This window comes from Orbicella faveolata, unplaced genomic scaffold (assembly GCF_042242905.1).
Source record: "Orbicella faveolata isolate gen_17 unplaced genomic scaffold, um_ofav_v1 contig_4, whole genome shotgun sequence".
Classification (NCBI taxonomy): domain Eukaryota; kingdom Metazoa; phylum Cnidaria; class Anthozoa; order Scleractinia; family Merulinidae; genus Orbicella; species Orbicella faveolata.
The window spans coordinates 5,553,791-5,579,738 of NW_028301569.1; the positions used below are offsets into that span (position 1 = coordinate 5,553,791).

The following is a 25,948-nucleotide window of genomic DNA, read 5'->3' on the forward strand; positions in this document are numbered from 1 at the left end:
ATTTTATAGTATAGGATGAAAAAATATTGTAGCTGAACTGTGAATAATAGATCATTTTATAGACAACTTTTATTTTTACTTTAGCAACTGGAATTGAAGTTTTTCGTAGCAAAAGCCTGTAACGGAATTGCTAGAGTTACAATTTAAGTGTTTTGTTTTGTTTAATAATTATTATTTACATTGTAAATTACATGACAATATATATACGTTTCATCGTACATAAATTGTAAAGCTTGATATCGGTTAGGCCAATGCCCAAGCCGTGGTTCCTAAATTCTACTTTTACCATCTTAGAAGGTATAAATGTTGAATAAGTAAGTTTAACATGTAAAATGTATGATACAAAACGATATTGAAAGGAACTGAAGTGACTGCTGCAGTGAACAGAAGTGCATGAGCAGCTTGATATAGTACGTTCTGATGTACTATCGATTCGGGGATTTCATCAATGGCACATGGCAACTCTCTCATCAAAAAATAACAATTGCTTCAGCTTAGCGAGCTTCTATCGAGTTATGGATCCACACGGGAGTTTTGGAGAGCAAGAGAGAAGCGTAAGAACTGCTCGAGATACAGCCATGAGCTGCTCAGTCTACCTTCTTAAGTGCTATTCCAACTCCAGAGTGTATTGATCCACAACTCGAAAGACACACAGCTAGAAACATGATCCAATTCTTCATAACATAGCCACAACGATCGGGAACAAACGAGAACAAAAACAGAACTTTTTTCGATGATGAAATCAAATTCACTTTTGTCCGTACTACATATAAAACGACTCTCTCTGCTCCGTTTTAGTTTGTTCGGTGACTGTGGGGCCAAAAGATCGCCAACAAAAGACCTTCACCATAGCTAAACATTTTCGTAATGAGCATGGACTTTTCTCTCGCTTTGAGATAGGGATAAAGTCTAGTTAGTGCGGCTATTTGCACGGTCATTTTAAGATTTTGTGGAGCACAGAGTGTCGCTATTGAATGTTGTTATCACTGCATCGTGATGCACGCTAGTGCTATTGATTCAGATCCCACGGATATACTAGCTATGTTATAACACGAATTCGAGGAACTAGGCTAAGTTTTGCTTTACTCTGTTATTTACAAAGTAGTCTCTATGCGAAAAAAAAAAAATGAATAGCGATTTTAGTCCGTGAGGAAAATACAACACTGAGTAATACTTAGTGAGGCAGCTACCAACGGATGGTGGACGTTGGTCAAGATTTCACTGAATTCCTCGCCTCGGTTCATCTATAAGAATGATTCAGAAACTTTTCCTTGGCTTTTTAGTTAGCTCAAACTTCGTCATTACACAACTGGGTATAGTTATGGAATTCAAAAGCAAGTCAAAAGTCATCGACCATCCATTGCGGCCCAGATGATCCACCGTTACGCCATTGGTGATTGCCTCCATATTCCATTATACTAAGGTTATTTGAATTCATTCGTTTGCACATAAGAAGTGTTTGTTATTAGCCGGTCAGTGTTATCGGCCTTAACCATTCTGTACAAGTGCTTAGAATACCGAAACTTCTTGGCTATAAAGGAATATCTGTTCATCTTTTTACTCGCTCTCTTGAGAAACTTTTAGTGTCATAACTCAGCCAAAGGCAGACAGATGCCATCGAAGGCGACGAGTACAAAGTCCAAATTTTTACTAGGGCTGTCCAGCTTGATTCTGATAACTTAACGTTTGGAAGGAAAGGGTTAGTTCGGACACCCAAAAATGCAAAAACGATCAAAAGAGCAACAACCTTGGGCGATCTATTGTCAGTACGATAGAAGCATCAATTCATTTAATGATCTTGTTTCTCAGCTTAAAGAGAGCTTGCACGGTATGCGCAGAAAATGTATATAAAAGGCTTGTCATTTACTCTGGTATGAGTCACAAGCTACTGGTTTCCCATATATTTCGTGCGAGTCTCTTTTGCGTATTCGGTTGCATAGTCATATAGACCCTTTTCATAAATGGCTGCCAATTATAAATTCTCTTGTAAGTATTAAAATTAGTCTGACTAACCTCGTTTTTCAGTTGACAATTCAAAACAATTTTTGCCCACAAACGAGTTTAGTGTAGCTAATTTAAATGCATACAAAATAATTTTTACATTGGCAGATATTTATGAAAAGGGTCTATACTGAGTTGAACTAGAGGTTGCTGTTGAGCTATCATTTTGAGCATTTAAACTAAAATTTCGAATCGAGGATTCCTGATGGTTGTAGTATAAATTGCTTATACTCAGTGTTGTCCTCGAACCCACAGACATAGCGAAGAAGGCTTCACCGGCAAACGTAAGGGTCTGCATGATGCCTTGTAAACTAACTTGGTAGGACTATAGACTTAATACAAAAAATAACAATAGCAAAGAAAATAAAATAGATACGAAAGATAATTGCTTGTCAAACTTTCTCTTCTCAAACGAAGTGGGTATCTTTCAGTTTTCACGTGCTTGGCAGTTTCTGTGCCGCAGTCGAAGTTTGCAGCATCAATCACTATTCTGCGTAGAGGAGCCTGTGAGAATGTTAAGGAATACATTCAATTGAGAATTCGGAGCAAAGACATTTAGCAATAAAACAATGAGCCAAAAATGAAGCACATGGTATAAAATATAGCCATTTATCCATTTCAGCTTTCTTTGCAAAGGTACGTTTCACTAACATTTTATCGAGGTGCAAGGGTAATCTACTTGATCAGAAATTGGTTTAAGACGTATCTATGTATCGCTAAAATCGACTCAGATTGTCTTTCTTTGTTAGCAGGCTCTTCAGATGATATAATTTATTATGCGCTGGCAATGGCTCAGATTGTTATGAGAAGAAAGAGAATCTATTTGGATACGGTATTGTTCCCTGCATTAACTAATCTCGTTTTATTTATTTTTATCCTTTTTTTTTTTTTTTTTTTTTTTTTTTTTTTTCCACCTGGCATTCTATTACGCTGTTATAACTCTTTTTGTTCATTAATGAATCGGATTTCTGTTTAGGGTGCAGCGCAGTATTCCTTAGCAATATTATTATTACTGTTCCTTCCTATGGGCAATAAAAATAGGAGGGCATGTATTTACCTTCTCCGTTTTCAGTCCTCTGGTTTCTAGTCTCCTTTTGCTTTCGTCTTGATTTTTTGAAGCATCTACTCCATGAATTATAACAACGTGCAGCGTGTCTCACAAAACGTTCCTTAGTTACGAGTCCTTTGCGCTTTGCATCGTTTACTTGGATTTCCGTTTTTAGCCCTTCTTTAGGCTGGCTCTCTCCTTCTTTATTCATAACTTCTTTTACTCGCCATCCCTTTATGAGCTTCTTGATGTAATTCGTAAATTTGGGATTCTAGGAAGGGAAATGAAAATCGAGGCTTGAAAATAATGCATGTCTGAATTCAATTAAGTTCACGACAACTCTGTAGTGTTGTCTTTTGGATCAAATCTGTCGATACACTTTTTGTCTGACTGCTGGGAGATTCTTCCAAAGTTGATGCTCTATTGTTTCAAGACAAGACCTTGTCAATATAACAATGTACACGATAATACTTTCTTTAAAAGCTGAATGGAGACAACAAGTAAATATGTTATATATCTTGTACCATGAAATGAGATCATTGAAATTGATTCATGAAGTTTGTGAGTAATATTTACTGCGGAGCGATGAATCTCATGGATTACACTTAACTATTGTTTTCACCTCGTGATCATGAGTTCTGGAATCTTTTCCAATGGCCAGTGCTTCTGATCGAACAAGTGGTGCACCCTTGATGAAGCTGACCACAAGACAAGCCAAGGCGAAGAACGTCAGCATGAATGCTGGCCCCATTTTCGACAACGCTATTGAACGAAAACAAGAAGAAAGCTCAGAAGAAGATGGGTTTTGCCACTCGGAATGAAGCTGTCGCTCCCCTGCAACAGGCAGAGCAGATTGGTGGACACAAGACAATGGCGCTATTCTCCCAGAGGAGAGCTCGGACTGTTGATGATGATTGGACGAAAAGTTACAACGCATCTAAAATTTGATCACAAGGAAATGTTCTTGTGTCAATTATGCCTTCTGTATGTACAAAGAAACACGAAACGTATGCATCAGTAGAATAATCAGCGCTCCCTTACCGGGTTGTTCACTTAGAATAAACTTCAAACCGGAACAAAAAGTAGTATGCGTAGTAACCTTCAGTATTTCTTGTTAGAACAATATGTATTGTTGCAAGCTCACTGTTTACGTGTAAAAAGCATTTTCCAGGTTTATCAGTGGAATGTAGCTGGAATCTGTTTCCTCCCCATTAACCTTCGCGTTGGCAGTTCACAAATTGATAAATATGTGAATTGTTCCTGAACAGCATTACGGAAGTAATCGAATGGAAACTTACAACAGAAAACCTTAAGCTTTAGATGTTTATTTCGCCTCTTTCGACGAGGGATTGGTAAAAGAGTTGAGTTCTCAAGATACTGAAATGCTAGTAGTTCCTTATTTAGAAACAATGGTTTTTTGCAATTATATGAGTAGCTTTTTAGACATTCACTTCCTCATTCGGCTGAACAACAAATGAGGAATTCAAATTTGATCTCCAACTTATTATTATGAAACTATTAAACATTTATAATATTTTAGGAAGCCGCGTTTCCCTTTCTTCCGCTAGACTATAACATCCGCATGAAAACATCAAGGTGTAATATTTTGGTGACCTTTCCTAATAACTGGTCCTCTGTTAATAATATTTTGCTTGCCAGGGGACCGACCAAGCGTGTGGCCATTCAACCGTTCAATTATTTGTCTTCTGTGTGAATTATCGTGCTTTTCGAGGTGGTCTTAACTTTGAAAATCCTAGTGTGAGATGAAAACTTTCATATTTGTTTGTCAGTAATTTGAGATTATGCGTAAGTTGTTGTTGTTGTTTTTGCTTCAAGTCCAGAAGAAAAAAAAAAGCGTGACTACGAGCACATCTAGCCAGCATATCTCTGCGGTTTGGAAGCTGTTTCTGTGACTTACGCCGGCAACAATTTAAATCATTCATCGTCAATTACTTTGAGTAACTATAAATACTGCCTGTCATTCAGCAGGGCTCTGGCTTTTGAAACATGTGAGAGAAATGCGGAATTTGTACTGTATATTAATAGGAACGTCGTATCCGCTGCTGCTTAAAATAGGAAAATAGCGGCCGACATTACTCAACAAAGTAACGTTAAGGCTTCGATAGAGATCGTATCTTGACATCCAGCCAAGTTAGATGGCAAGAATGGACGCTTCAGACATCAGGGTTTCAATTATAAAGTAGCCAAGACCTGATGATGTTCATGTCCTCTTAGTATTTTTAGCCACACCGGAAGGACCAGAAGGAAATTTCAAATTTCCAGTGCAATTTCAAGACAAGTTCCTTTGTTAACCTTCCTTTTATAATGTGAAATTTATACAGGGAGCTGATGGACATCTGCAACCTTCAAAGAAGACTGTCACTGACAGCGGAGAGTCTTGACGGCTGGTGGTAAAACTGTTCTCGTTTTACCCGTTGACCTTAATGCATTTGAAGACTTTGAAGGTTGACGGACAGAATTCAGAAAATTCAACGCTTCACACTTGACCTCATTAGGGCTATTATCATGAAAACTCAAACTGGTTTTTGCAGTTTGTTACATACTGGAGGGTCTCTTCGAATCAATTAATTTTAATTACACCCTTCCTGTTATTTTTTGTCTTTTTTTTCCTCTCTTGAGTCAAAATGGACTTGGTTCTTTAACTATGAGGAGATGGTCCCTTCAAGTAATCGTTTTATATCCCTTTTAGGTTTTTAAGAAGGCAAGAGGTAGTGAAGCTCACAATTGCTGTGTTATTCTGCGAAAACAGTTACAACGCTTCTTGGAAACCTGCACTGAACGGCTCAATTATCTGTGGAATTTTTGCATATGTCGCTGGAGGAAAAAAACGTGATATATTACAATACTAAGCATAGCCTGTGCAACAGTGACGGATTTCCTTTTTGCTGTTGTAAGACACAACAGACGGAAGGTCCTCGGGGTCTGTAGGATATAGGAAGCCCCAGGGACAAATAAACTTAAAAAATTCTCATCCTTACGGCAATTAAATTCGTTGTAATACTTTTTGCTGTCGTACGCCATAACAGACGGAAGGTCCTTGGGGTCCGCAGGATATAGGAAACCCCAGGGACAAATAAACTTAAAAGATCCTCATCCTTACGGCAATTAAATTCATTGTAACACTTTTAGATCCACTCCTAGAGATATGCAGCCTTAAGAACCTAAGCAACTTAAGGAAACCAGCCAACATAACCATGAAATAGTATTTCTTTGAATGGACGTGATGGAATTTGGCATGAAATGCAAGATAATTTTTGGGCTTACAGTGAGAAACGAGAACGCCTGAAATCGATTCCCTTCCGTCATCATCAACCGGCGATAGCGAAGACAGGTGACAATTTGAGAAATTTCCTGCCTGTCAACTTGGTCCTCGAATGGTCGACGTTTTAGTTCCCGCGAAAAGTGGTAGCACCTATGTAGGACAATATTGTTATTTCTTCATGTAATTGTCTTGAATTGTCTGTTTAAAGAGCTCTGGTTGTGCACAGGAAACTAATTTACACGTCAGGGATCAATTAAGACGGTGTTGGTTTCTATTTATCGCGGCTCTACAACAGTCAATGACAGTTAAAGAAAATTAAGAAAGCATGTTTACGCGGTGTTAATTTGTATCAGCACTTTGTTGTTAAAATGACCAAAACGGCTAATTACATATTTAATGAAGGGCGAAAACATAGCACAGTCAAAGGACCGCTGTAGGTACCTTTTCTGCAAAGGGTGACACGATGGTGTGAAAAAGGAAATTGTCATTTTCGACCATGGTAGATATGTCCTCGAACGAGGTACAATGTCGCATCATGCCGGAGCTCCGATAAGCCCCCTATTGCCAGGTTATGTAATAACAAGGGAGAAAAAAGTTTCGAACGAGGTGCCGATAACTTAGTAAGATCGGATCCGGAAAAATAAAATAAAACATTTCATAGTTGATGACGAGGAAGAAGTTTCCAGATGGCAAATATGGAACACAGATACGGTATGCAAAGCGTTAGAAACCTGGTCTGCAATTGCAATAGTTTGTTCTTGTAGATACAATGTTGTAAAATATTTAGCTACTACGGTTTGAGTACAATGTATATATTCAAAGATTGAAGTCGACATCAAAGCAGAAACAAGATTCCAGAAATTGCAAGCTGAGTTTCTCAATTTTCGAGAGATTTTATGACTTATAAGGAACGTTGGAAATCCACTGAAAACATTGACCTTCCTTCATCTTCTATGTTCTCATAAATGTGCTTTGATTACTTCACTTCCTGGTCTGTTCTTATTACACTCTCCCTTTTATGCAAACAACAACTTCATATGAACTGATTTAACGTAATAGAAAATAGTTAAGTCTAACGCTCCTTTTGGGTCACCCTGTCAGTCGCAACAAAATGGAATTTTGTGGTCGTAAATGGCTTCGACAAAATTAAATGAGATTAAACTTACAAAATATAGTCAACACTTACCTTTTCGGAGTTTGTGGTCGGACCTGCTGTTTCTCTGCACACCTTTGCCCGATTTTCTTAGATCATAAGCTGCTTCTGTCGCAGTTAAAATACTTTGACGATTCTGCAAAGCCCCCTTTTATTTAGCAGGTATCAAGAACAGCATATTTAGACCGCTGGCTTTAATACTCAAATCTAATTGGTCCTCGCATGACAGGATCGAACACGTCACTTGAGTTGCTGGGGGCGTTTCCGTGGGCGTTAATGAGGGCCGTCTTCAAGCCCTGTTTTCGAATTCTCCTGCAGAAAGAATGAATTTACAATGGAAAGGATTCATACGTGTTGCAACAGAACAAAACTTAGACACATGAGGTGACAGATGTCGCTTCTCCAACTGTCGTGGAGCGAGGCATTGTCAGACCAATTAGGAAAACCCACTCCCAAGTTTGTGAATGCCTACTTTTTGGACATCACGCTCCAAAAAATACTCTCGCGGGAAAGTCGACAATGAGAAAATTTAAGTTTGAGAGGCGTAGTCTGAACTTCGTACTCTGTTTGTGATAACTTTCAAGATGAAGATGTGTCTCGACATATACCTTTTTGATATCGTGACTTTTAACAGTGTGCCGTCAGGAATTTAGTAATAACTGAAGACAGGAATTTGTGTCTCGTGAGTTGCGAAATCTGGAATGACCTTTCAGTTATTCAGCATTCATTGTGCTTCCAGTGTCGTAAGCATGTAAACACATTTTTTTCTGACAGCATTTCATCCATTAAAATCTATCTACTGTTTTATAATTAGACTTTTAAAGACTAATTTTAGCTCAAAAGTACATCGCAACCTTTGTTCTGAGTTCAGAGGGAAATTTCAAGAACCAGTTATTAGCTCTGTCTACATCATTTTTGTTAACGAAAACCACTATGAGATAGAATTGTATTTCGATATTGCTAAGTTACACAATTGTGGTATATTTCTCCAAAATGAAGCTGGATTGTCGTGGATTTATCGAGATTTACATCGGATACACGGCTACCAAAAAATCGCCTCCGAGAACGTTTTTCAATCATCGCAAGCTTTGGCAGCATTTTTGTGGTCAATAGTTTCAATTCCAGTTCCTTCCAATTTTGTCATGTCACTTCCGCTACCTCGAACACCTTTGGCCCTTATGTTCAGCCAAACAAGACTAAAAATGTTATTTATTATTTTAAGGAATTGAAGGATAAGGTATTGTGATGGAATTATATATTTGGTTTCTTCTGAAGAGAATTCTCGATACCTCGATAAACAAGTCTTAAGTTTTTCAACTCTAGAACACTACACCGGAAACCTTACTTGTGCGCAGGGTTAAAATTAGTTGCTACCAGTGATTTCGCCCATGGGGATTTGCAAGGAAATCTCACTGTTAACGTCTAGAGTAGAAACCTTGGTGTGATCATTCAATATTGAGCATTATTGAGCAGACCTTTCATGTGGTACTGAAATAGATCATAGTTAATAGGCGGGAATTGTCATGAAACCCGACAACGTATTTTGTTGCTTGTTTTTGTTCGCTTTTTTGGCCTTGACCGTGCACAGTCCCCTGCACAAAACGCAATAGTTGTTTACTGCTGACTGAGAAACTAACCAATGGAAACGTTTTGGTTACGTAATTGACGCAGGTGTATGAGTGCAAAACAAAAGATTGTGCACGGTCGTAGACCTTCAAAATAAATATTGACAACTTTGCCCCTTTGATGTTTGCCAGGCTTCATAACCATTGTCCTATGATAGCAAGGCTCTTTCATTAATTTCGTCGACAGCTAATATTTCGGTCGCATCTTGGGTTTCCACAACAACGACAGCAACAACAATCTCTATTAATTTCTACTAATTAATTTCAGTAATATTTGGTATATTTTGCTATTTTCATGTTACCATTCTGTTGCCTATTTATCCATTTAATTATTTATTTTATTGTATATCTGTATGCAAATTATTTATATATTTGTTCTGTAATCTTTTCTACCAGTTAAGTTGTAAACATACCGATAAACATCTCATATAATAAACACCATATAATGTAAACATGTCCATCATAAACATCATATAATTGTACAGGTGTAAAAGCTATGATAAATAAATTACCAGTTTGTGGTCATTTGGAAATAGGCATTTTATCTTCACGTGTTGACAGTAAATACCATCAGCACCCGAAGATAGAGGGTGGTAAAGGGTAATTCCGTGGCTGGTTGTTTGTTTGTTTGTTTTTTGTTTGTTTGTTTGTTTGATTGATTTTTTTTTTGTTTGCTTTTTGTTTAGTTTATTGTTTTTTTTCTCGTGAATCGCGATTTCGTCAGAAGCCATGAACCATTATTTTTATAAGTAATGTTTAGTAAAATAAAAATCACGAGAAAATTAATTCATCGTGAGCTCTTATTTTGATTACGTTTTCTATTATTTTGGACTCGTGTAATTACGTAATAAACAATGCTTAATCGTGAAAGGTAATCGTTCGATTTTGCTGTATTAGTCTTCAGTGCAACGCAATATTTCTTTTGCTGCTTTTGAAATAAAAAGCAGAGAAATGGCAACGGTGGCGACCAAAGCAATGCTCTCATTGATTTTCTAAATATAAGTTCGAATGAAAAATGTCTTTTTTTTTTTCGTGTTACGTAATATGTATATTTTATGCTCCGTGAATTGTAGAAAGACCTTTCTATTTTCCTTGCAACGTGATTTAGACCCTATCCCAGCCCCTGCGCAACCCCACCCCCACTACCTTCAAGATCGACTTCGTATCCCCGTGCAGTCATGCAATATCCTCCATTTGTCTCTTGAATGTTGTCTTTGCTTTTCCTGTTCACTTATGTGTCAATGCTAATCATTATCTTCTAGTAAATAAAATTCACCCGTTATGTTAATATTATATATTTTTTTTTCGTCTAATATAATAATCACAATACAATTACTCGAATTGACCTTTATCCTTATGTACTTGAAGCAAACGTGAGAACTCACCCTTTTCGTGTTTTTACTCACTTGCTTGAAGGTTGTCTCAAAGTGAGAAATGGAAGGCTTTTTTGAAAAGCACCGTATCGCTGAAACTGTAGGAATGGTGAAGTGTACCGTCTTTTGTCTCGTGATGAAGTCGCTTATGATATTGATCATGATGTTTTGTCTTATTTGCAGGTGTTGATACACAAGGATGGCACATATAGGCTGTGACCAATAGACTAGTTTTTTTCAACTGGCTTTAGTTCTTGTGTGAAGAGAACAACAGTTGCTTATCAGTCAATTGACCGTGATACTTTTGCCATTATCTCCCAAAATCCGACAAAAAGGTAAAATATATCGATCAATGTATATACAACATTTATGCTTTTTTGTTTTTGTTTTTTCTTTTAATTGTTGTTGTTGTCATAGTTAATAGTGGAAATGATTATGAAACCCACAATGTACGTACTTTGTTGAATGTTTTTGTTCGATTTTTTGGCCTTGACCATACGTTAACGTACACAAAACACAATAGTTGATTACAAGTGACCGAGGAACTAACCAATAGAAATGTCTTGGTTACGTAATTCATACATGGTTTATGAGCACAAAACAAAAGATTGTGCACGTCGAGGGCCTTCCAACATAAATTTCTTTTTAACTCTGTTCCCTCCTTTGACGTTTGCCGCGCAATGTGGTGAAAGTGAATACACGCGAGAATAACAAGGGATCAAGATAATTTTTATTATTATTATTATCATTACTATAATTTCAGCCTTTTGAGTAAAATAATTCATTGAATGGGTTTATTTTATTGTTCGACATCAGGAAAACTCAACAGTTGTGAAAAAGCGTGATTTTTCTCAGGGTTAGGAGAAAAATAGGAAATTATAATTTTCTCAAAACTTGCTTTCTTGCCGAATCTACTGTTGATTAAAATCTCCTTGGGGCAATTACATAAGACCTGTGCAATCTTGCTATATATTACCTAATTAAGCAGTCAGGCGTGTATTTGAAGCTGAATTTGAAATCCGTAGAAGACTCAAGTTAATACTTTTTCTAATCAAATGAAGTTTTATAATATGTTTATATGACCTAACATCGGTAGCTAAAATCAAGTCCTTCCTAACAAGCCCTTCCCATTTATCGGCTGATGCTGCTAACAATTATTAAATGCCCCTAAAAAACTCAATTAGCCGTGCGGTTTTAGCCAAAGAAACCGCGATTTTTACGAAAGTGATATCTAAGACAGGCCACGTATGTCGTGAAGCTATATGATTTAGGTTGCAAAAGGTATTCCTAATTTCTTGAACTTCATTTTGATCACTTTTAGAATTCATGGACTTTTTGCTTTTTCGAGACAATAAAACCTTTTCAAGAGTTTCATCTTGATTCTGTATCGCTTTCAAAAGTGATTTACAATCATCGACTATCTACGGTGGCAGTGTTGAATCTCTACATTCACATACGATGCACATCAGTATATTTTTGAAGAAGCTGCTAGAGAGAATGTCATTGACGAACGTGGAACTTTTTACTGCACAATAACACAAAGTATTCTAGGTTTGACATACAAAACTTTTCAGACACTGTTCATATTCTTGTCCTTCCATTTATATTTTTTCAATATCCTTATTGAGATAAGTAAATTAAGAGCAAAATGATAATATAAACGTTTGTGGTTGCTAAATAATTTCACTCGCATGGCAAATTTGTAACATCTGGCTGTAATATCACATAATTTGGCTCGTGTTTGCACATCCATTTTTTGGGGTTATTTCTAATTGCATCGATAATTGCAAGACCTTCTTTACTTAAAGTTCATCATACATTTTGCAAACTTACATTACTGTGTAGTTTCTACTGTAGATACCGGTGTGCGAGAGACTTGAGCGATCTCAACTTTCGGAAAAGCCGGTAAAAAGACGAAGCTTCACTTAAGGGTTAGTAGAGTCCTATACACGTTTTGTTGAGGGATTTGGTAATGCTGAAATGGGAAATTGTTTTTGAAACCATTGCACAAATGGAAAACTGCTTACACGCTAAAGTATAAAACTGAAATCGGAAGATGTAGTTCAGCCTTTAAGTTTTACTTCTCGCCGACACTCTCCAAAATGAGCGGCCTGAAGAAACAAAGAAAAAAAACACACATGGATTATAAAGTCCCAGTTAAGAACAAGAAAACAACAAAGAAATTTGCAATCTATGAACAATTCATGTACAATGGAACATAATTTAAGTGTTTTTAAGTATTTCATGCACAATGAATAAAATTGGCATGGAGCTTAAGCAGCGACGGCGACAAAAATGAGGACAACGCGTAATCAAAACTGAATTTATGTCTTACTAGCGAATTTCCGTCGCAATTGTTCAGTACGCCAGTCGCCCTGAAAGCGTGCTCAGGCTAAATGTGCAATGACAGCATTCGGTTCCAAGTGGAAAGACGAAAATTAGTCGTCGTTGTTCGCGTTCCTCAGATTACGCAATCCTGGTCAGTTTACGTTTTTGTTTTGCACAGGACGGCAAAGAAATGTACAAAGATTTATAACGGTGCACGGTCATTGTTCTACTCATTAAACCTTTCGTTTGGTAGCATTCTCGTTGCCGTCGTCGTCGTGGTTTGCTTTTAAGTTCCCTATTTTTTTGTCAATACGCTGCAGGGGAAAACCTTGGGAAAATTACCTTTAGGCAAAATCAGCACTATTCCTTGCAAACTGAATTGGCATTTTTGGCGCGAAATTCGACAAAAAAAAATGCGTTTATTACTTTCAGAAGAGAGCCTTAATAATAACAACCTCGTTCCCAGGGTCTCTCATCTTACCGCCCCCTGGAGCGAGCGAGGAGGGCCCCCCTTGTACGTCCGAGGGTTAAAGACACAGAAGGAAACAAAACTGCACAGCTTCAGTTAACATGAAGAAAAATGTATCTAAATATATTTTTTAAAACAAGCGATAAAATATTGCAAAGATACACTGTATCATGAAAGTCTTGGTCACTAGACTATTCATTTGCAGATAAAAAGTTATCATACATTCCATTTTTTAGTACGTGTTTGCAAAAGTTGCGATTTTTTTATTATTACAACCTCGTTTCCAGGGTTTCTCATCTTACCGCCCCCTGGAGCGAGCGAAGAGAGACCCTGGTTGGGTCTGGTCGCGTGTCTCCCAGAATCTGGGAGATGACAATTAAATTATTGAAGGGATGGGCGGCCTAGTAGGAATTTTGTCTATACTTAGCCTACGGGAGTGCGGTATGTGTTGTCACCAAAGTAAACCAAGAACGATATGATGTTGTGCGGCAGTGTCTATCCGGCGGTTATATTCTGCGAACGCCGAGGAAAACTTGTCCATCATCTGATAGCGGAAATTCAAGTCGCTGAAGGTTGCATGGTTCAGTGAAGGACGTTACATATTGTAAAAATCTCCTCAAGAATGCGAATGGAGAATTGCACACCGCGGCCGAGGCTGTGTATGGAAGATCTTTGACTCATTTTTACCTCAGAATGAACTGTAGGTCTTGTGAACGGCGATTAAATAATTTTAGAGAATTCAGGGCCTTTTAATTGATCACTGAAAGCCAAAGTCACTTCGAAAGGAGCGAAAGGGTGAAAAGATTTATTGAAGTGTCACCGCGCCGTCGGCGCCCCGAACTTTGCAGAGCGCGAAGGATAATACAACGAACTCGCGGCGGTATGCATTTCGCCGTCGTTGCCGATAAACTGGATTTATCTTCGACCGAAAGGAGGCTAAAAAAAGAAAAATTATTTTTATTGTGTCGTTAGTAAAGAAGTGTACGTGACTCCAACGGTTCGTGCAAATTGTACACATTCTCATTTAATTTTCGATCTCTCGACCTTTCTTTGCTTCACGCGTGTTTCTGAGGGGCACTTTTTATGTCGTGTTATTGGAAGAAATGGAAATTATAAGTAGAGCGGAGTCGTTTGATTGTGTTACAGCATATTTTCAGAGGTCGTAGGTCTGCATGGTTTCCGCTGTTAACTGCACGTCGCTTCTCAGAGTTTGACACCTGTAATTTGCCATGCCGTGCTTATACTTTGTTTAGGTTCGTTTCTATTACAAGTTATGTTTTAAGGCTCTAAGTATTGGCCTTCCAAGGATAAAGATTAAAATATTCCATGAACATATTTTCTTACTTGCATTCTATATTGTGACGCCGCAGGTGACGCCGGGCCCAGCTATTTGATTAGAACTGTTTTCAAGCACAGTGCGTTGCACGAATATCATGTTTATCTTCGTCCAGCTTTTCTTCAGAGACTGCCGTAGCTTTACTTTGAGAAAGCTATACGTTTTCCTAGAGACATTCCTATGTTTTTTTTGTTTGTTTGTTTTTTTTTTTTTGCATCAATTTGATCTAGTGCATTCAAAGAAGAAACGACAATTACTACGGGATGAAATTACTCTGCTCGACGTTTCCAGTTGAAATGTGACTGACTTTCCATAAATCCAGTGGGTTAAGACGGCAACACTGAAAATCGTAACTACTAAATTACCTTGAGACAGACTTGCTTAACCTTTAGGTAAACGTTGGAAGAGATAATATTCGAAATTTCAGCCTGAAAGCTAAGTATTGATAAACGCCGCGGGTAATGGCAGTCGCAGCGCGATACTTTGAATTCGACAAAAGCTCAACCCGACAAATTGCTGATTACAGAGGACCCCTCCCTGATGTTCTCAATTGTCAAAGTGGCACGTGACCAGACCCAACCAGGGTCGCCGGGATCGATGCCCCCCCCTCTCCCACCACCACCACTACCACCACCATAAGGTTTTTTCAAGACTGAAATTTTCAGTGGCTGTTCCTTCATTCTCTGCGGAAATTTTGATATGTCAATTCTGTGTCCATCATTTTTGACGTTGCCATGGCAACCATCACATTCCGTGTAGGTTTGACCAAAACTCAGCTTTTTTGAGATAATTTTGTAGTTTTTCCAGTTTATTGCATTAAAATGTAGAAGTTCATGAATTTGTGCGTTTCATAAGCATTCTGTCTTGATTTTGTGTTAATTTCCGTTATTTCTTGAGTTTTTGAAAAAATAGTGAAATCAAAGATGGCGGATCCAGGATGGTGGGTCAAATGACGTCATTACCGACAAAAATGGTATCATCTTGTAGAGCAAGCTGAAAGCTATCTAATGAATGTAAATTTATTTCGCTCTGCCTTAACAGAACGAAAACCAAGAGGGGGGAATTCCATCCACCCCACCCCACCCCACCCCACCCCCCCCCCCCCTTGTACGGTGGGGGTATGAGTTAGCTTGTACGTCCGAGGGTTACGTTAAGACACTAAGTGTAGATTATAACCAGAGATATATTCTCTTCCCTTCCCATCAACCATCGTCCAGGGCCTAACGGTAGTTTAGACACAAATCAACGTAGCAATGTCGAAGCTAGAACTGTTGGCTGACACTCGCTGACGAAAGTCAACGTTCCTTGAACAAATGTTAAGCCTGGTTTTCACCTCGACATCTGTTCAAGCACAAGCAGAAGCATAACGGTGGTGCGGACGCTCACAGCACAACCAAAGCAGGTAGGCATGACACTGGCGTAAGCAGAGTGCATAATTGCCTTATTGTCGGCTCTATACCTCCTCGATACAGTACAACAAGATGGTAGACGATGTTTACGCTTTTGCTCAAGCTATGCTTACAGCATCAAAAGTGCTTACATAAGCATAAGCACAAGAACAGTTTTTTTGGTTCTTGTTCTTGTGCTTCTGCTTCTGCTTGTTTTGTTGGTGTTTTACTACCGTTATGCTTGTGGTCGTGCTTATGTCTTAGTGAAAACCAGGCTTTAGGTTAGAGAGCTTATTCAGAACAAGAATCATCCCAAAAATCTTCGTTTTATTTTCCCGTGAGCTCCATAATCACGAGCGTGGCTAAGTTGTTTGAGAGAAATCGTAGCATCTTCGATTTGAGGTTACAAAGGGATAAACTTATCTACCCATGCAACAACGCCAGAAGATCCTCGAAGTTTTTTAAGAACCTCTTTTTGTCCAAAATTACGGCGTTTTCATGTTTTTTAAGTGTAAATATAAAAAAATAGCCCAGCTTCATTTTAAGACGTCAAACGGATACGTGCAAGATACCTTTTTTTGCCAATACTGAACAGGTTTACAAGCGCATTCTTTTGCTTTTAGCAAATCAAGCCATAGTCATACATTTGTAAAGGTTAGAATCTCAAAGCTTCTGCTGTGTGCTAATTTATGGAATATCATCAAATGATTGGCATAAAAAATTTTAAACCCATATGTTTCATAGATTTACGGCTGTGATAACATTTTCTCCGTTGGGCAATTCGAATTAAATTATTCTTAATATATTTAGAATATGTATAAACACATTCGGAGAAAAGCCTCTAATCTTCTCTGCTTAGTAAAAAAAATCTATTCTTGTGTTGCGTTCTATTTTTCGACAAATCCTGTTAGCAAGTAGATAAGATCGGTTTTTGGCGGATGATTAGTTTTTGAAGAAATCAGACCTATGGGTCGATATAGTAATCTGATAAATACAAAGAATGCCACTGTACATGGTAGAAGAAAATATGAAATATCCGTTCCGAACAACTTGGTTTTGCACGTAAACAGAGCTTTTCTTTAAACTTTTTCGATCCCGGGAGCACAAGACTAAACTCTGATGATCCTGGAATAATTTTAAAACATGATTGTTCGGTTTTCAGTAAATTTGGCAGTTTTGAAGATTAAGGTAAGGAAGGAAAATCGTTTGATTTACTCAGACACTTGAAAGATTTCGCCACGACGAATTAGCTTTTTCTTTCGAAATTCGAGTTTCGATCGAGCTCAGGTCTTTCCAGCTGAAAAATTAGTTTGAATAACACCTCTATTCTTTTGGAGTTTTATTAGATTTTCTCCAGAGCCTTAATTTAATGCATGAAGGATTCGTGTTTAAAGCTCTTAATGTTTGCCAATTAGCTATGACATTTTTCTATTTTGCAAAAGTATTGAGCTTGGTATATAAGCATCAATTTGTCGGCACAACTTGAATTAAGCTTTGCGTAGAAAGAAATGCTCGTCAATTGGTGGAGAATGGACCGTTTTTATTTTATTCTTACTTCAATCGGTATTGCCACATTCATGTGCTGTTATTTACTAGTCAAAAAATAGGTTTGTAGAGAGTGAATCTAGACTTGACCCCCAAAAATATTCAGTTATTGATAAATTGATTTTGTTGTGGAAACCGCCGGGAATATGACTTAATTTAAAACCAGACAAAGTGCTATAACAGGGGCAAAATACGTTTTCAATTATTAATTTTTGCAGGATTAGGCTTTAAAATTCATTGGAAACCCAAACGGAGGTACAGCTTAGATAATTGTATTGCTCAAAAGACTTCTCAAGCGAGCGATATTTGATTTTTATTTCACTTTAACAATGGATAATGACTTCTGCTTTGGTCCCGATTGCTCTCTTAACCTTCTCATTAAGACATAATGGACACCTTGTTTTGTCTAGTTGCCCAAGAGGATCGTTTAAGTCGCAAATCAGCGATGCGAAAATATATTGGAAACCTTCAAAACTTACAACTTAGAAAAAAAATTGATTTAATCACCCAGTGTGCGCCATTATTCACAAGCCTAAAGCTCACCGTTTATCAATTAAGGTTAGAAATGATTTGCCTTTTAATTCCCAATACTGATCAAAATCTAACTTCTCCTTGAAGAATATTGCCGAACAGCCAGGTACTGAAGAGAATAAGAAAATTATACCTAAGGAATATGATGTTGATGCCCCAAAACAAGCATTGAAACAAAACATACACAAATATTAAGTAAAACAAAGTAATCTAACAAGGTTCAGCAAGGGCTAATATTTGAGCTGGAAGCTCTGAAGGATTTATTTAACTAAGTTAAATTAGTGCTCAAAATATATATGTGAGCATTGTTGCAAATGCGGCATTAAATACATGTGGCCTAAAGCTGTACTTAAAATCAAAAAAGAGAACCGATTACTTTCTGTTTGGGTTACAATCGGTCATGAACGTGGGCTATAGCTGAATCGATTTGACAGGTTTTCGTGTGATGCCTTTGTTAACTTCCGTATTTAGTCTGCAAATCTCTTTTCCGCGATAAGTTTTTCTATGGTTCTATCATTACACGAGAAAAGGATAGCTTATAAGCTCTTCTTTGGTGATATAGTAGAGTCAAGTTTTGTATCCAGGAAATATTTAAGCCTTAAGCGTATCCGCTTATCTGGAAATGTCCTGTGAAAATTCATAATGTAACAAGATATAAACTGAATCATTGATTTCCAAGCGACAATCATTTATCTTTAAGTAAGAAATTTAAGACAGAAAGGTCGAGTTTCGCAATTGCAGTCTACGCCTTCCATACCATTTCATTAAGCGTTGGCCAGCCAAGAAAAAGAAAAAGAAAATTCCGTTGGTTTTATTTGATGTAAAGTAGCGCAGCCCGGTGAGTTTAGTGTCATCCATCTACTCAGAATTGCTTCGCTGCTTCTTTGAATATTTTTCTTAGTGTTTTTGATTTCTTCTCTATTATACGGACGGTAACTTAAAATCGCAAAGCGTCATTTTGGTAGAAAGAAAAGTTTAATTTTTAACGTAACTTCAGGTATAAAAGTTACTTTTTTGTTGTTTGTTTTACATATCTATTTTTGAGCGATGTGAGATTCTACATTAAATTGAAGTCTTGAGACTAAACGAAATGTATCGACATCACAAAGTAAGATTTTCTGGAAAACCTTTGTTTTTGTTTTTTGTTGTTGTTGTTGTTCTTCTTCTTCTTCTTCTTCTTCTTCTTCTTCTTCTTCTTCTCCTTCTTCTTCTTCTTCATCATCATCTTGTTGTTGTTGTTGCTCTTCTTCTTCTTCTTCTTCCTCTACTATGCTTCTACTTCTTTTTCTTCTAGCTTCTTCTTCTTCTTCTTCGTCTTTTGATGTTGTTATTTTACTTTCTTGTCGTAACTTTTGTTAGACATTTAATCATTGGAGCATACAAAGCTACATCTAAATAAATCAATCAAAGATACACCCCTAGCATGCGTGCCCTTTCCTTAAAGTAAACAATTACTAGTAAAATTAAGATTACTTTTACTCGGAGCGTTCTTAGGTGCTGAATCGCTGTTGTATTTTTTTTTTTTTTTTCGTTTCGTGATCAAAGGTAGATTACAGAAGTCAGTTACACAAGACGAGATGAACCTCACACGTCAAGAGCTGATGATCATGGCACTGTCCATGGCGCTTCTCACTGTTTGTGCGTTTCCTTCGCGCATTTCACAGAAGAGAGCACTGGACTCGGAGGTAGTACGGCGACAGTGTTGCCTTGCATGTACTGTAGTTTTCTACGCAATATCCTATTTATGTTAGTCCAGTTTCCACGTAGTAATCAAGAATAGTCCATTCTTACGTGAAGGAATATGAACTCCCTTTTCGACGCGAGCGTTGTTCCAACAACATCCTACAATCAGTTGACGAAGATTCGTGCAGATTATCTTGAGATCGTGCGAGGATTTTCGATAAATTTTCGATCTTTCCGAAGAATTTCATCGATTGCCTAATAGTTCCGAAGAAAAACCCGAAGACGTTTCCGATAAATTCTCGAAAATGTCCAAAGACTTCCGAAGTATTTCATTGATGGCCTAATATTTTCTGGAGGAAAACCAGAAAACGTTTCCAAATTAAATTACATCAACATAATAATTAATACTAGGAATGGCCGGCTATGTTAAAAAACATAAAATCACTGATACCTTTCGAATTTATGGATCCTTCCACTCCATCTCATCCCCTCCGCATTTCCGAAAGTAAGTCACGTCTAAATCTCCGACGCAAAAATTTAGCGCTTTACGAACCATATACCTTAAAACCACACTTCTCTTGTGGTTTTATTCATTTTGCATTGCTTTACCATGCCATCACCCATAATGTCCACTTAATTCAGATCTCTAAAAACAAACTCCTCAAGCTAGTCCCCAGGGTCTCTCATCTTACCGCCCAGAGACCCTGGGAACGAGGTTGCAACTCCTTTCTAATTATAAACTCAACTATTATTTTTTGAAGAGCAACATTTCGGACATTTACAATGCTTCAATTCTGATGTTTGTTTATCGTAGAATTTCAAGGAGGTAAACTTTGTGAAAAGAGTTCAAGAAAAATCGCCTCAGTCATCAATAATTGCGGAACTAAAAAATGACTTGGCGAAACTCAACGGTGAATATTCCAGCCGAGAAAATTCTTGGAATGGATATAAGCGATCCGGACATCGGTGTGCTACGGGTTTCTTTTACCAGTGTTGGAGAAAGAGTTCTGGTAGACGTCGAGACGTCATGCCCTACTAAATGACGTGTGCAGTGGTTATAACAGAGAACCTCACTGAACGGTATGTCATACAATTATTTAATTAGTATCAAATATTTACAAAGCTGAACGTATTCAGATGTGAAAAAAAAAAAAAAATGGAAAATAAAAACATTGCTTATTCTAAAGGCCGAGACAGAATTTTTTCCAATTTTCTCGAAGATGTATATCAAGCGAACATCTCTGGTTTTTTCTCGGCCCCATTTACCAAGATTGTAGAAGAACTCGCCATCGTCATTAAAAATAGTTTTGTCCTCCAGCAGATTTTGTTAGGAAACAAATTGGTGGTTTGTGCCCACTCTCCGGGGGTGGGGGGACTCCCTAACATGGCCTTAACGGGGAGGTTCCACCTGAGAAGGTTACTTTTTTCAGGCTTCAGCTATATAAAAGGGTAGGGACTTCACAAGTTGAGTTTTATCAAACGATACGGGAATCTGTAATTTAGGTATTTAAAACGGCCTTTAATTCGACAGGGATAGAGAGCTCGCATGAAAAGCACCTAAGGCTGGTGTGATTTCCTCTCTAAATATTGTAATTAATTAATTTATTTGTTTTTTTTTTTTTTATTGAAATATTTCGAACAGACGCACCTTATAGCTGTATCCTTAATTCATTAAGCACTACATCATTAACTTCATTTCAAGGATTTAGAAAAGTATACAGTGTTCTTAAATAGGTTTCTAAAAGAGGTACCTTTTCAGTCAAAATGGTATACAAAAAGGTTAGGGATAACTAGAATTTTAAAAAAATTTACTCGAATTCAATTACACAGACAGTTCGGATTGGACCCCAGGGCGGACCTCAGGGCGAAGCCCCTCCAAATAAAACGTTTTAGAGTATCCCTGGGGGGGGTCTGTAGCATGACGTGACAACGACTTACAAGTAAATAATACAGAATACATATCAATTTGTCTCACGGATGGTCGAATATAATATAGTAAACTATGTAATACACCTGATTGACAGCTATTCATTCATTTTACATAGGATTGCAAAAAGCACTCCGTAAGATTTTTCAAAATAATGAGTCTCGCAGGAGCAGGTGGGAAGGGCGGTGACCTCAAGGTTTTAAAATAAGCATGTGAACTCCGGATGGATGGGTTCGAGCTTAAGCCTAAGCCGGACTCCCGGAGGGGAATAATTCCGTAAATTTCGGACAGGTGGGTACCGCGAAGGGTCTTAAACCGTGACCCTATTTAAGGCGGGACTTAACCTAAAATTCTGAAAGAAATTCGAAGTTTTGTTTTTTACGGAACTCGAATCATAAGGTATTGAAGTTTTATTTTGACAAGTACTGTTACTGTAAGTTTAAAGCTCGTTTTCTCAAAACGAGTTATTTTCGCCTTCTAGAAAAGATATCTTGAGAAGGATTTATTCAATTAAGCTAAAATTTTCAAGATTTGTTGTTTTTAGTACGTTCTGTGGGATAAGCATAGAACTTTTCCATCCAGTGCATTCTGTCAAAGTTATGTATTGAAAGGTATGCTAGATTTTCTGTATCAGATTTAACTGGTCATCATTTCACGTGCTTTTAACTTTTCAAAAATCTCTATGCTTATCCCAGCAAGCTGTTTGTCTTCTTTTGTAAAATGTAAACATTATTCCTTTTGATCAGTTCTAGTAGGAGTTATCTTTTCTCAAGTAAGCCCTGGCATTCCCAAGCAGGTGGCAGATTTAATCAGCCGGTGTAGGTTACAATACAGTTATAGGGTATACAAATATTTTTTTCATAATCTTTGCTTTTTGAGCTTTTTAAGAATGTATACTTTGCCAGGGTTTGGAGTTAACTCTTAGCCACGAAAAAATGTTTGAAACATGGTGTGTTTTTAAGTGTTTTTAGGTTAAGTCCCACCTTAAGGATGAAGCAAATTGCAAATTAGTAACCTATTTAATTGAAAAACAAAACCTAAGAATGGCGTGAACTGGTCGACTCTATTTCATTTCTGTAACACTGGAAGTTGACGGAAAGTTCAGTTTTAACGGAAGATTTGTTTTTCGTTTAGCTGGGCATTTACGCACTGCAGTTTTAGCTGATGCAGTTAAGGTGCCCCCTAAGGATCACACTGCGAACACAATACTAACAGGGGCAAAAATGATACCTGAAATAAGGATCGAAAACCTCAAAAACCCTTCCCTATCTCGTGGCAAATACCTATATAACCCATACATGGAAAAAGACACTAGTATATCTTGCAGTTCTTAAGAAAGACTATAAGTGCCCCCCACAGTGCATCTCTAGCTCTGCCTTCGCGTTTAGATTGATACCAGTGAATTTAGCGCTTGAGTAAGAGCTGCGAACAACAAGCATCTTATCCACAGGGATCTTCCAATTCACTAAGAGCTAAAAGGAAATTATTATCCGAATGTTTGAGCACCTTGGTCCAGTGCATTCTTTCATGACCTTATTACAATTAATTGAATGTCAAAGAAAATAACATTTACTAAATTGCCTTTGTTTTAACAGATACACACTAACCATGGAATAAGGGCCACGAAGAGCTGCAACAAGCCAACTCTCTCTTTAAAATAATACTTTTAATCAGTTGATGCGTGTAACATTCACTACTCAGAGAAAAATTACAAAAAGAATAAACACTCAAAAATTTAATCACTGTCTGATTCTTGTTTGAAACAATAAGGTGGAAAATTTGAGTAAATCAAACACGTTTTTTCTTGTCTTATTTGTTTTTGGCTGTATTTGTTTGCTTTTTTTTGTTTTTTTTTTTTTTGCATTTGTATCCGACTTTTTGTCTGGCTGGCTGTCTGTCTGACTGACTGACTATATATCTGTCTGTCGAGCTGTCTATCTACCTGTTTGTTTGTTTGTTTGCCTGCCTCTAGATTTTGTGTTCCTTGTCATCAATCGCCGTAAAAAGCTGAAAAAAGGCCGATCCCCTTACTTCGGAAGCTTCCACTTATATTAACTGTTATGTCCCGTCATGATCTATCATTACCCAGACAACGCACAAAGTTAATTTTATGCCCTCCAAGGTTGAATACGAATACAAGAAACTTCTAGTACAGTCTTGGCATTATGTTATGTTTATAGGACTTTTTAGTTTAGTGGATTAATTTCTTGGAATTGGCCAACAAAGCAAATGGCCTTGAAGCGTTAGAGACGTAACCATAACCATCCATCGTGTATGAAACTACCGTTTTGTATTAGACAGCTTTCTACGCGTTTTTGATAATATAATGATTCAAGCAACGGTTTATTTAAAGGAGCTCAGTCACGGTATTTTGAGTTATTTTGGCCACATACAAAATTACCTTTAAATGGTAGGAAACCTGAAAAATAACTGTTTAATAAGGTAGAAAAACGCCAAAGAGATAATGATAAACCATAAAGGAACAAGGATGGCTAAGGATGGAGAAGATTAACCCGGATTACAAACGACGAATTTGAAAAATTGAGGCTAAACTTTTCAATATGCGCAAACCATGACGTAGCTCCTTTAAGATGCAAAGTGCAAAGAATTATGCTATAACCTCTATTTCCATTTTATATAAATTTATTCCTAGTTTATTTTGTATTTTTTAATTTCATTTTAGATTTTGAATTCGTAACACCTGTTTAAGCAAGAAAGCTAGTGAATTCTCAGTTGCAAAATTCTCGATCTGGTTTTGAAGGTTTGTAGAAGCAAAAAGAAAAGGATGTAACTGTCCCGTAATTTTAACGACGTATGTAACTACGCTCTTTACTAAGCCTATCAAGATCGGGGAGTAGAAGGCGCGAAAAGTGCCCAAGCTGAATTTAACTGTTAAACACTTTAAATTTCTGGCTTTTGTCTTCTACATTTTACTTTCCACAAGAACACTACAGCTCTTTCGTTTCTACATTTTCACACGTTGGTCGAGTATTTATTTCTTCATTCATTATTAGTTTTATTCTTATTATCATTATATCACCACTTAAGTTCGGTTGTTCTTATAAATCAATCTTTTAAATTCTTTCTTTATGTCCCTCTTGAAGATAGCATAAGCTAAAGGGTTAATGGCGGAGTTTAAAACAATAATAGGTACCTTATAGTGGAGATCGTTACATGGTTTGTCACTATTGATAATATGCACAAAACTACAAGGTAAAGCAATTGCGTAGCCAACAAGAAACACGCCTATTACAATTGCCATCATTTTAACAGCCGACTTCCCTTCAGTTTTACGCCGGACTTGACGATTAAACCGTAACTGTTTGGTCAGGATCCGGGCGGATCGTTCGTGTTTCCGAACAACACGTAACATGCATACGAAGCAGTAGATTACAATGCTACACAACAGTACCTCAAGAACAAGGCAAAACCAAGCGATAATAGTAATGCTAAGAGGTGTTTTTAAACTAAAACCTTAGTAGTGATACAAAAGCACTAAAAGTCAGAGGGATTGCCCAAGATATGAAAATCATTTGAATTACAAGACGGCGCTTCATGAAAGTCAAGTATCGTAAAGGTCTCGCGACGGCAACGAATCGATCCAGCACTAGACCGCACAAATTCGCATCAGATGCGTACGCGAACAGCCACCTTATAAAGTCTATTCCGTCAGATAACAGACCTTGTGACTCGCATCCACTCGCCATCTCGCAGAAATAGAGTGAAGGAACTGCGCTCATCCCTACGAAGAAATCAGCCACTGCTAATGAAACGATTAAGGCATTCGTTTTCGTTCGAAGTTGTTGTTTCCTGCAAACTATGAAGATGACAAATCCATTTCCAGCCATTGTCAAGATTGAAAGAGACCAGCCGAGAATCCAAAGCCAGCTTTCCATTTTCCTTGCTCTTGCTTAATAGCTGCTATTAAAAGCCAAAAAGCTTACGCGTTATTTTACCACTCTTATATTGATCTATATTCAAGTTGTTTTAAGCCATCTGGTCTCAGCTCATTGTCATTTAATTTTCTTTAACTTAACCTTAATTACATACATTCAGGTGACATTTGACAAACTGACAGAGACGTTTATGGATGGGTATTTCCCTTTGCATGCGTTTGAATCCCAATATCATTTTTATAGGTAAGAAAACCACCTTCTTTTAATCGTCACCTGTTCGCCTTTACGCATATCTTGCTGCTTTTGTTTTCAAATGACATTATTCAGCGTCAAATAAAATAGTCCCAAATACTCTTAGCGGT

The 25,948-nt window shown here is 37.5% G+C and overlaps 2 protein-coding genes and 1 pseudogene across 11 annotated transcripts in view; 1 reads left to right on the top strand and 2 right to left on the bottom strand.

The window, feature by feature from the left end:
- The window catches only part of LOC149101186 (uncharacterized), a 92,562-nt gene that overhangs the window by 28,407 nt on the left and 38,207 nt on the right, over window positions 1-25,948 (top strand). For 3 of the 8 annotated variants that reach the window (XM_089276567.1, XM_089276566.1, XM_089276568.1), the window contains exons 2-4: window positions 10,667-10,818; window positions 19,626-19,765; window positions 20,578-20,946. In XM_089276567.1, the coding sequence (XP_089132693.1) occupies window positions 19,658-19,765; window positions 20,578-20,802 (333 nt within the window). In that variant the 5' untranslated portion in view covers window positions 10,667-10,818; window positions 19,626-19,657 and the 3' untranslated portion in view covers window positions 20,803-20,946. Of the gene's footprint in view, window positions 1-10,666; window positions 10,819-12,302; window positions 12,415-18,626; window positions 18,919-19,573; window positions 19,766-20,577; window positions 20,947-23,285; window positions 23,427-25,948 lie in introns of those variants that run through there. The other 5 variants (XM_089276570.1, XM_089276569.1, XM_089276571.1 and 2 more) reach the window with 4 other exon arrangements.
- On the bottom strand, window positions 52-7,629 carry LOC110041160 (uncharacterized). 3 transcript variants are annotated; one of them, XM_020746440.2, is made up of 3 exons: window positions 3,672-4,068; window positions 3,059-3,320; window positions 52-2,505 (listed from the first exon to the last, which is right to left on the bottom strand). In XM_020746440.2, the coding sequence occupies exons 1-3, from the start codon at window positions 3,984-3,986 to the stop codon at window positions 2,480-2,482; spliced, it is 603 nt and encodes a 200-aa protein (XP_020602099.2). In that variant the 5' UTR covers window positions 3,987-4,068; the 3' UTR covers window positions 52-2,479. The 3 variants fall into 3 exon arrangements, with proteins under 3 accessions (XP_020602099.2, XP_089132679.1, XP_020602098.2); XM_089276553.1 differs by lacking the exon at window positions 52-2,505 and adding an exon at window positions 7,519-7,629 and having other exon boundaries at window positions 2,917-3,320; window positions 3,672-3,811; XM_020746439.2 differs by lacking the exon at window positions 52-2,505 and having other exon boundaries at window positions 2,917-3,320; window positions 3,672-4,070.
- On the bottom strand, window positions 24,693-25,635 carry LOC149101187 (octopamine receptor beta-2R-like; annotated as a pseudogene).